The 12,195-nt window shown below is 36.0% G+C and overlaps 1 protein-coding gene across 1 annotated transcript in view; it reads right to left on the minus strand.

Moving 5' to 3' along the window:
• FAAH2 (fatty acid amide hydrolase 2) overlaps positions 1-12,195 on the minus strand; it is a 113,621-nt gene that overhangs the window by 68,465 nt on the left and 32,961 nt on the right. Inside the window, exons 4-5 of the mRNA XM_032475622.1 lie at positions 9,693-9,745; positions 5,797-5,893 (exon numbers count right to left, since the gene is read on the minus strand). Coding sequence (XP_032331513.1) covers positions 5,797-5,893; positions 9,693-9,745 — 150 coding nt within the window. The remainder of the gene's footprint in view (positions 1-5,796; positions 5,894-9,692; positions 9,746-12,195) is intronic.

The following is a 12,195-nucleotide window of genomic DNA, read 5'->3' on the forward strand; positions in this document are numbered from 1 at the left end:
TCTTACAATCTCTTTCAGATAATTTGTTGATAATTTATAGAAACACAACCTGTTTTTATATTGCTATTGTACCTGTAAGTTTACTGAATTTGTTTATTAGTTCTTACAGGGTTTTTTGTGGAATTTTTATCACCTTCTTGAGATCATGTCATCTGCAAACAGAGACTGTTTTAATTCTTTTTTACTGATTTGGATGTTTTTTATTTCTTTTTCTTGTCTAACTGCTCTGGATAGGTTTTTAAGTACTCTGCTGATAGAAAACTTGAGGTTGCTTCTTTTTCTTGGTGTTGATCTTAGAGAAAAGCTATTAAATTTAATCCATTGAATATAATATGGGCTATGGTCTTATGATATATGGCCTTTAGCATGTTGAGGAAATTTTCTTTAACATTTAATTTCTTGAAAGTCTTTTATCATAAAAAGATATGACCTTTTATCATTTTTTCTATATCTATTCAGAAGAAAATATGATTTGTTATATTGCATACTTTTAATGTGGTGTATATGTTGTTTATTGATTTCCTTGCATTGAGCCATCCTTGTATCCCAGGGATAAATATCTTTTGATCATAGTGAATGATCCACTTAAAGTACTGTTGATTTGTGCTTGATAGTAGTTTGTTGAGGATTTTTGCATCTAGAATCATCAGGGATATTGGCTTTCCTGTGTTTTCCTTGTCTGATTTTGGTACCAGGTTAATGTTCTCTTCATAAAATATGTTTTTAGTGCCCACTCCCTTTTGATTCTTTGAAAGAATTTGAGAAAGATTGGTGCTGTTTTTCTTTAAATATTTGATAGTAATAACCAGGGAAGTGATCTGGCCCTCAATTCTTCTGTATTAGGACATTTTATGATTACTGATTGAATTTTCCTACTAGTTCTAAGTCTATTCACATTTTCTAATTCTTCATAATTCAGAATTGTATGTTTCTACTGTATGTTTCTACTGTATGTTTCTACTGTATAGCACAGGGGAATATATACAAGATCTTATGGTAGCTCACAGAGAAAGAATGTGACAATGAATATATATATGTTCATGTATAACTGAAAAATTGTGCTCTGCACTGGAATTTGACACAACATTGTAAAATGATTATAAATCAATAAAAAAAAGTTTTTTAAAAAAAGAATTGTATATTTCTATGATTTTACCCAATTTCTTCTAGGTTATATAATTTGTTGGCATAATTGTTCATACCAGTCTCTTATAATCATTTACATTTCTGTGTTATCAACTAAAAATGTCCTCTCTTTCATTTCTGGATTTATTTATTTATTATTCTCTCTTCTTTTAGCCTAGATGAGATTTTTTAACTTTAAATGAAACCTAGAAAATATTTTGAGATTTTTTTAAAATGGCTCTTGCTATCATTAATCTTATCTATTATGTCTCTATTTCATTTATCGCTGCTCTGATTTTTGTTACACTATTCCTTCTGCTAACCTTGGGCTTAGTTTGTAGTTCTTTTTCTAATTCCATGAGACTTAAAGTTAGGTTGTTTACTTGATATCTCCCTTTTTTTTTTCTCTTAGTAGGCATTTATTGCCAAACTTGTCTCTAAGCAATGACTCTTCATATTTCCTGTAAGTTTTGGTATGCAGCATTTCCATTTTCATTTGTTTGTTTTGTTTTCCTTTTGATTTTTTCATTGACCCACTAGTTGTTTAGGAGTGTATTGTTTAAAATTCACATATTTGCTATTTTTCCAGCTTTCTTCAAATTATTGGTTTACTGTTGCATTCCACTGTTGTTGGGAAAGATACTTGATATTATTTTAATATCCTAAAGTTTGCTGAGTCTTTTTTTGTGACATATCAATTTATCTGTCCTGGAGAATGTTCCTTGTGAAGTTGAGAAGAAATGTGCACTCTGCTATTATGGGTTTAAGTGTTCTGTACATGTCTGTCAGGTCCTCTTGCTCTAGCAATAATAATTCAAAGCCCATTATTAATTTTCTGACTGGGTGACCTACCCATTTGAGAAATCGGTTTTGAAGCCTCTACTACTATTGCTTTGTGACTATTTTGTCTTTCAGATTGGTTAACATTTGATTCATGGATTTAAGTAATATGTTAAGGCATTTTTTTATAATTATTATATCCCTTTAATGAAATGAACTCTTTATCATTATAAAATTACCTTTATCATTTGTTACACTTTTTGAAATAAAGTATTTTTGTCTGTTATAAATAATCTTGCTTTTTGTTGTTTGTTTACATAGAATATCTTTTCCATCCCTTGACTTACAAACTTTGTGCTTCCTTAAGGCTGAAGTGAGTCTCTTGTAGGCAACATATGGTTGGATTTTGTATTTTTATTCATTCAGCCACTCTTTTTTCCATCACTCTATATGCATTACAGGATGGTCCTCACATCTATTCACTAATATAACACTTTGTCAACATAGCAAGTAGCACTCCAGCAAACATCTGTTTTACCTGTATTCTTAAACACTTCCTTATATGCACTACAGAATGCCCATCACATCCATTCCCTGAAATAACTCTGTAACATAACAAGCAAGTAGGATTCTTACAGACATCCTTTTTTACATCTGTTATTAAATATCTCTCTACATGAATTACACTCTGATTTTGATTGAAGAATTTAATCTATTTACATTTAAAGTAATTATTGATAGGTAAAAACTTAACTACTGCGATCTTGTCGATTGTTTTCTAGCTTTTTTTGTACTTCCTTGTTATATCTCTTCTCTCTTCCTTTGTGATATGATCATCTCTCATAGTGATATGTTTAGATTTCTTTCTATTTTATACATCTACTATTGGCCTTTGCTTTTCGATCACCATAAGGCTTACATAAAACATCTTAAAAGTCTATTTTAACCTGATACCAATTTATGTTCAGTGGCATGCAAAAACTCTACCCCTTTATTGCTTCCAAACATTTTAATTTTTTTAACATTTTTTATTGATTTATAATCATTTTACAATGTTGTGTCAAATTCCAGTGTTCAGCACAATTTTTCAGTTATTCATGGACATATACACTCTCATTGTCACATTTTTTTCTCTGCGAGTTATCATAACATTTTGTGTATATTTCCCTGTGCTATACAGTGTAGTCTACTCTACAATTTTGAAATCCCAGTCTATCCCTTCCCACCCTCCACCCCTCTGGTAACCACAAGTCTGTATTCTCTGTCTGTGAGTCTATTTCTGTCCTGTATTTACGCTTTGTTTTTGTTTGTTTGTTTGTTTTAGTTTTAGTTTTTTAGATTCCACATATGAGTGATCTCATATGGTATTTTTCTTTCTCTTTCTGGCTTACTTCACTTAGAATGACATTCTCCAGGAGCATCCATGTTGCTGCAAATGGCATTATGTTGTCGGTTTTTATGGCTGAGTAGTATTCCATTGTATAAATATACCACCTCTTCTTTTTCCAGTCACCTGTTGATCGACATTTAAGCTGTTTCCATGTTTTGGCTATTATAAATAGTGCTGCTATGAACATTGGGGTGCAGGTGTCATCCTGAAGTAGATTTCCTTCTGGATACAAGCCCAGGAGTGGGATTCCTGGGTCATATGGTAAGTCTATTCCTAGTCTTTTGAGGAATCTCCACACTGTTTTCCATAGTGGCTGCACCAAACTGCATTCCCACCAGCAGTGTAGGAGGGTTCCCCTTTCTCCACAGCCTCTCCAGCATTTGTCATTTGTGGATTTTTGAATAACAGCCATTCTGACTGGTGTGAGGTGATACCTCATTGAAGTTTTGATTTGCATTTCTTTGATAATTAGTGATATTGAGCATTTTTTCATGTGCTTTTTGATCATTTGTATGTCTTTCTTGGAGAATTGTTTGTTTAGGTCTTCTGCCCATTTTTGGATTGGGTTGTTTATTTTTTTCTTTGAGTCGTATGAGCTGCTTATATATTCTGGAGATCAAGTCTTTGTCGGTTTCACTGGCAAAAATTTTCTCCCATTCCGTAGGTTTTCTTCTTGTTTTATTTCTGGTTTCCTTTGTTGTGCAGAAGCTTGTAAGTTTCATTAGGTCCCATTTGTTTATTCTTGCTTTTATTTCTTCTAGGAGAAATTTTTTGAATGTATGTCAGATACATTTTAATTTTTAATGTCACATTTTTTAATGTGCCAGAGTTTAATTAATGCACAAGTCAATAAAGAAACCAATAAGATGTTACAACCAGCTCAAAGGATAATTCAAAGAATTACTGATGTCATAATTTGTATCTTTTTATATTGTGTATCAATAACAAATTATTGGAACTATAATTATATTTAAAATGATTGTCTTTTAATATTTATACTAGAGTTAACTGATTTAAACACCACACTACAGTATTAGAGAATTCTGAATTTAATTATACTTACCTTTACCAGTGAGTTTTATATTTTCATAAGTTTTCATGTTACCAATCATCATCCTTTCATTTAAGTTTAAGAACTCTCCTTAACATTTCTTTTCAGACAGGTTTAATAGTCATTCCTCAGTTTTTGTTTGTCTGGGAAAGTTTTTTATCTCTTCATTTCTGAAGGAGAGCTTTTCAAGATAAAGTAGTTGGCAAGAAATTGGCAGGTTTTTGTTTCATCAGTTTGCATTTACCATCCCACTCATTCATGACCTGTAAAGTTTCTGCTGAAAAATCTGTTGATAACCTCAAGGAAGTTTCCTTGTTAGAGATAAGCTTTTTTTTTTTTTCCATCTTGCTGCTTTCAAAAGTATCTATGCTTGATCGAGAGAGAAGATGGTGGAGTAGAAGGACTCTCGTAGCTCACCCTCTCCCACAAATGAACCAAGACTTACATCCATAGATCCACTCAGCCAACCAGAGCACCTGTGGAACTCCGACAGAACATCGCCCTCTTCAAAAGATAGAGATACCAAAAATCGAGTAGGAGAAAAGGAAAAAAGAAAGAACAAAAGGCAAAGCAGAGCTGGACGGGTCCCGTGGGGAAGGAGTGGCAAAGGAGGACTGGCGATCATTCACTGGGTCTCCTCTCTCCAACTGAGAGGCCAGCGGGATGGAGGGGGATCCTCCGAGGCTCGGATATGTACAGAGAAGACCTTGACTGACATAACTAAGTTAAAAGGGCACAGAGGGTCCCCCCGACACTCAGCTTGAGATGCGGGCTGGCAGCTGGGGCAGGGCCAGGCTGCCCGAGCTGGACGGAGGACAGGGGTGGCTGCACTGAGGCAGCCCCGGGGGACTGCAAGGGGCTGCGCGCCATGGCTGTGGGTGTACAGGGCAGAACAACCTGGGCCCTCCATGAAACAACACAGTTGATGTGCCCTGGGGGGAAGGGTGTATACCCCATCTCTGAGAACCTGCAGAAAGTTTTCAGGGGAAGAGAGGTGGGGCTCAGGCACAGCTGCCATATTCTCCAGCACTTAGCATCCAGGTGGGGGTGAAACATGCATCCGCACCTAAGGGCATAGCAGCCTCAAAGGCCAGATGGAGACTTGTCTATAGCCCAAGACAGATAGGATACTTCCATCTTGGTCCCTCAGAGAACTTGCTCCGTGAAGACAAATAAGGAGCTGGGTTTTGGCCCGGAGCAGGGATAAAGCTGTTCCTCGGTCTTCCCTGAGCCCACCTGCGGAGCGCTGACCCAAGGCGGAGCAATCAACAGCACAGAACAGCACAGGGAGAGGGCAGGCAGCACCCCACCTTGCGGGCAGGAACACAGCCCCTGACCGCGCTGCTGGGAGGGGGAGTGACCTGCCCTCCTACCTGGCCAGGCTGCAACATCTGACTGCAGCATTGGGAGGGGCAGTGACCCGCCCGTCCACAGCAAAGGAGAGCTGCACCTGACCCAGTGTTGGGAGGAGGAGCAATCAGCTTGCCAACAGGTACTGGGAGCAACACAGAAGAGGGCGCCAACGGAGGACCACTGGAAAGAGCAAGCTGAGCTTCCAAAACAGGATGAAGACAGTAAGAATTCACATTAAAAGCACACACAGTCCAGGAGAACACCAACCCACTCCCTTTTTTTTTTAACACTGTTTTTACCTGTTCTACTTCCTGTTACACTCTTAATTTTTACTTCTTAATTCATTTTTATTTCTCTTGGGTTTTGATGTCCTGTTACTGAATAGACACAGGTTTCAAATACATCTTTTCATCTTTTCCCCTTTTTTAAAAGGACATCTCAACTTGATATTCTGCTTCGACCTGTTCTTCTATTATTCATTATACACTGATTTCAAACCTTTTTTTTCCCTTTCTTTTAAAATACTTTCTCTCTCTCTCTTATTTTTTCTCTTTTTCCTAAGTCTTATTTTTACATAGGGATTAGATAGATAAACTCCTTAAGGACCACAATAGATAAGTGATACTCCATAAACTACAGTGCCAGACAGGTATGAGCAAGATGAAGAAGCAGAGAAACCATTCTCAATTAAAAGAACAAGAGAAATCCCCTGAAAGAAAGATCAATTAGATAGATATCGATAGCCTACTAGATCAAAACTTCAAACAAGGAGTGATCAAAGTGCTGAAGGAATCAAAAGAGATAGTGCTTAAAGATATAAAATATGTCAAAAATGAAAATGAAGCTATAAAGAAGAGCATAGTAGAATGGGCAAACACATTGGCTGAGATGAGGAATGAGGTAATAGCTGGGCAAAGCCAACTAGATAATGCAGAGGAATGAATTAGTGACCTAGCAGACAGGACAGTAGAAAGCACCCAATCAGAACAACTGCAAGATAAACAAATAAAAACAAATGAAAGCAACATAAGGGACCTATGGGATAATATAAAACATCCCAATATTCACATAATAGGGGTCCCAGAAGGGGAAAAAAGATCAAAGGGGATTGAAAAGGTCTTTGAAGAAATCATGACTGAAAACCTTCCAAACTTAAAGAAGGAATCAGATATCCAAGTACAGGAAGCTCAGAGGGTCCCAAACAGGAAGAACCCAAATAGACCCAAACAAAGACATATCATAATCAAGATGGACAGAGTCAAGGATAAAGAAATGATTCTAAAGGCCACAAGAAAAAGCATAAGGGTAAATTATAAGGGAACATCCATAAGGCCCTCAGCTAATTTCTCTACACAAACACTACAGGCCAGAAGGGAGTGGCAAGACATATTCAAAGTCCTGAATGAAGGAAAGATGCAGCCTAGGATACTTTATCCAGCACGGCTACCATTTAGCATAGAAGGAGAGATAAAGAATTTCACAAACAAGAAAAAGCTGCAGGAGTTTGGCAACACTAAACCCATGCTAAAAGAAATATTGAAAGGTCGATTCTAAATAGAAAAGGAGCAGAATGCTACAGAAATGAGAAACTCACAACTGGAAAGGTGATAACTCATGAATTACAAACAAAATAAACACGAAATTATAAAAGAAGATATACAAATCACTGAAATTGGGAGAGGTAGGCAGGGAAATATGGAATATTTTTCTTTCTTTTATAAATTTTTTTATCAGTAGGATGGGTTTGAGATCTTCTTATTATCAGTGTATAAAAACAGTTATTATAACGGGCTAATACATTTACAAAAAAGGGTAACCACAAGCCAAAAACTTACAAGGGAGTCACAAAAATTCAATAAAATCTATGATAATATTAAGGAAAATTACCAAACCACAAAAGTAAGAAGAAAGGAACAAAGAGGATCTACCAATTCAACTGCAAAGATAAGTTCAAAATGGCAATAAACACACATCTATCATTAATTACTGTAAATGTTGATGGACTAAACGCTCCAGTCAAAAGGCATAGAGTGGTACACTGGATAATAAAGCAACAACTTTCAATACCCTGCATACAAGAGACTCACTTTAGGGAGAAGGACATATATAGATTGAGAGTGAAAGGATGGAAAAGGATATTCCATGTAAATGGAAAAGTTAACAAAGCAGATGTTGCAGTACTGATTTCAGAGAAAATAGACTTTAGAACAAAGTCCATAAAGAAAGATAAAGAAGGACACTTTATAATGATTAAAGGAGTGATACAAGATGAGGACATTACACAAGTTAATAAATATGCACCCAATATAGGAGCACCTAAGTACATAGAACACTTACTAACAGAGACAAAGGGGGATATTTATGTGGATACAATCATAGTTGGAGATTTTAACACCGCATTAACCTCACTAGACAGACCTTCTAGACAGAAAAAAAATAAGGCAATAGAGAAATTAAAAAATACAATAGAAAAATAGATTTGCTGGATATTTTCAGAGCATTAAACCCCCAAATAATAGGATATACATTATTTTCAAATTCACATGGAACATTTTTCAGGATTGATCATGGACTTGGGCACAAAAGAAACCTCAACAATCTTAAGAAGATAGAAATTATATCAAGCATCTTTACTGACCACAATTCCATAAAACTAAACATCAACAAGAGAGAAACAAAGGAGAAAAAAAGGAAAGCATGGAGATTAAACAATATGTTTTTGAAAAAACAGTGGGTCAATGAGGATATCAAACCTGAAATTAAAAAATGCCTTGAGACTGTTTTTATTCCATTGTATGTTCTTGCTTCCTTTGTCGAAGATGAGTTGACCAAAATTTGTGGATTTATTTCTGGGCTCTCTATTGTGTTCCATTGATCTATATGTCTGTTTTTGTACCAATAACATGCTGTCTTGTTTTTTAACATTTTTTATTGATTTATAATCATTTTACAATGTGTCAAATTCCAGTGTTCAGCACAATTTTTCAGTCATTCATGGACATATACACACTCATTGTCACATTTTTTTCTCTGCGAGTTATCATAACATTTTGTGTATACTTCCCTGTGCTATACAGTGTAATCTTGTTTATCTATTCTACAGTTTTGAAATCCCAGGATATCCCTTCCCACCCTCCACCCCCCGGTAACCACAAGTCTGTATTCTCTGTCCGTGAGTATATTTCTGTCCTGTATTTACACTTTGTTTTTGTTTGTTTTTGTTTTTGTTTTCGAGATTCCACATATGAGCATCTCATATGGTATTTTCTTTCTCTTTCTGGTTTACTTCACTTAGAATGACATTTTCCAGGAGCATCCATGTTGCTGCAAATGGCATTATGTTGTCGGTTTTTATGGCTGAGTAGTATTCCATTGTATAAATATACCACCTCTTCTTTATCCAGTCACCTGTTGATGGACATTTAGGCTGTTTCCATGTTTTGGCTATTGTAAATAGTGCTGCTATGAACATTGGGGTGCAGGTGTCATCCTGAAGTAGGGTTCCTTCTGGATACAAGCCCAGGAGTGGGATTCCTGGGTCATATGGTAAGTCTATTCCTAGTCTTTTGAGGAATCTCCACACTGTTTTCCATAGTGGCTGCACCAAACTGCATTCCCACCAGCAGTGTAGGAGGGTTCCCCTTTCTCCACAGCCTCTTCAGCATTTGTCATTTGTGGATTTTTGAATGACAGCCATTCTGACGGGTGTGAGGTGATACCTCATTGTAGTTTTGATTTGCAATTCTTTGATAATTAGTGATATTGAGCATTTTTTCATGTGCTTTTTGATCATTTGTATGTCTTCCTTGGAGAATTGCTTGTTTAGGTCTTCTGCCCATTTTTGGATTGGGTTGTTTATTTTTTTTTTTTATTGAGTTGTATGAGCTGCTTGTATATTCTGGAGATCAAGCCTTTGTCGGTTTCACTTGCAAAAACTTTCTCCCATTCCGTAGGTTTTCATCTTGTTTTACTTCTGGTTTCCTTTGCTGTGCAGAAGCTTGTAAGTTTCATTAGGTCCCATTTGTTTATTCTTGCTTTTATTTCTTCTAGGAGAAAATTTTTGAGATGTATGTCAGATAATGTTTTGCCTATGTTTTCCTCTAGGAGGTTTATTGTATCTTGTCTTATGTTTAAGTCTTTAATCCATTTTGAGTTGATTTTTGTATATGGTGTAAGGAAGTGTTCTAGCTTCATTGTTTTACATGCTGCTGTCCAGTTTTCCAAACACCATTTGCTGGAGAGACTGTCTTTATTCCATTGTATATTCTTGCCTCCTTTGTCGAAGATGAGTTGCCCAAAACTTTGTGGGTTCATTTCTAAGCTTCCCACTAAAATCTGGGACAAGAAAAGGATGCCCACTATCACTTCTCCTATTCAACATAGTCGTGGAAGTCCTAGCCACAGCAGTCAGGCAAGGGAAAGAAATAAAAGGGATCCAAATTGGAAAAGAAGAGGTAAAAGTGTCATTATATGCTGATGACATGTTACTATATATAGAAAACCCTAAAAGGTCCACACAAAAGCTACTAGAGCTGATTGAAGAATTCAGCAAGGTTGCAGGTTACAGAATTAACGTTCAAAAATCAGTTGCATTTCTTTACACTAATGATAAATCAACAGAAGAAGAAAGTAAAGAAACAATCCCCTTTAAAATAGCACCCAAAGTAATAAAATATCTGGGAATAAATCTAACCAAGGAGGCGAAAGAATTATACACAGAAAACTATAAACCATTCATGAAGGAAATTAAAGAAGACTTTAAAAAATGGAACTATATTCTATGCTCTTGGATTGGAAGAATCAATATTGTTAAAGTGGTCACACTGCCCAAGGCAATCTACAGATTTAATGCAATCCCTATCCAATTACCCAGGACATATTTCACAGAACTAGAACAAATCATAATAAAATTTATATGGAACCATCAAAGACCTAGAATTGCCAAAGCATTACTGAAGAGAAAGAAAGAGGCTGGAGGAATAACCCTCCCAGACTTCAGACAATACTATAGAGCTACAGTCATCAAGACAGCATGGTATTGGTACCAAAACAGACATATAGACCAATGGAACAGAATAGAGAATACCATGTTGTCTTGATGACTGTAGATCTATAGTATTGTCTGAAGTCTGGGAGAGTTATTCCTCAAGTCTCTTTCTTTTTCTTAAGTAATACTTTGGCAATTCTAGGGCTCTAATGGTTCCATATAAATTTTATTATTATTTGCTCTAGGTCTGTGAAATATGTCCTGGGTAATTCAATAGGGATTGAATTAAATCTGTAGATTGCCTTGGGCAGTGTGACCATTTTAACAATATTGATTCTTCCAATCCAAGAGCATGGGATTTCTTTCCATTTTTTAAAGTCTTCTATAATTTCCTTCACCAGCGGTTTATAGTTTTCTGTGTATAATTCTTTCACCTCCCTGGTTAGATTTATTCCTAGGTATTTTATTTGTGTGCTATTTTAAAGAGGATTATTTCTTTATTTTCTTTTTCAGTTGATTCATTTTTAGTGCAAAGAAATGCAACTCAATTTGGTACATTGATCTTGTAACCTGCTACCTTGCTGAATTCTTCAATCAGCTCTGTTAGTTTTTGTGTGGACCTTTTAGGGTTTTCTATATATAGTAACATATCATCAGCATATAGTGACACTTCTACCACTTCTTTCCAAATTTGTGTCTCTTTTATTTCTCTCTCTTCCCTGATTGCTGTGGCTACGATTTCCAAGACTATGTTGAATAGGAGTTGTGATAGTGGGCATCCTTTTCTTGTCCCAGATTTTAGTGGGAAGCTTTTGAGTTTTTCACCATTGAGTACTATGCTGGCAGTAGGTTTGTCATATATAGCTTTTATGATGTTGAGATATGTTCCCTCTATACCAACTTTGGTGAAAGTTTTTATCATAAATAGGTGTTGAATTTTGTCAGATGCTTCTTCTGCACCTCTTGAGATCATCATGTTGTTTTTGTCCTTTCTCTTGTTGATGTGATGTATTACATTGAGTGATTTGTGTATTTTGAACCACCCTTGTGTCCCTGGGATGAACCCCACTTGGTCATGATGTATAATCTTTTTTATGTGCTGTTGGATTCCTTTTGCTAATATTTTGGTGAGGATTTTGGCACTATGTTCATCAGTGATATTGGCCTATAATTCTTTTTGGTGGTGTCTGTTCCTCATGTTGGTATCAGTGTGATGGTGGCTTCATAGAATGATTTTTGAAGTATTCCCTCCTTTTCAATCTTCTGGAAGGGTTTGAGAAGGACTGGCATGAGTTCTTCTTTGTATATTTGGTAGAATTCCGCAGTGAACCCGCCTGGTCCCGTACTTTTATTTGTAGGGAGGTTTGTTATTGCTAAATCTATTTCATTTCTAGTGATCAGATTGTTCAAGTGGTCAGTTTCTTCTTGGTTGTGTCTTGGTGGATAGTATGTTTCCAGAAATTTGTCTGTATCCTCTAGATTATTCACTTGGTTCCATATAGTTTTTCA

This window comes from Camelus ferus, chromosome X, assembly GCF_009834535.1.
Source record: "Camelus ferus isolate YT-003-E chromosome X, BCGSAC_Cfer_1.0, whole genome shotgun sequence".
Taxonomy (NCBI): Eukaryota; Metazoa; Chordata; class Mammalia; order Artiodactyla; family Camelidae; genus Camelus; species Camelus ferus.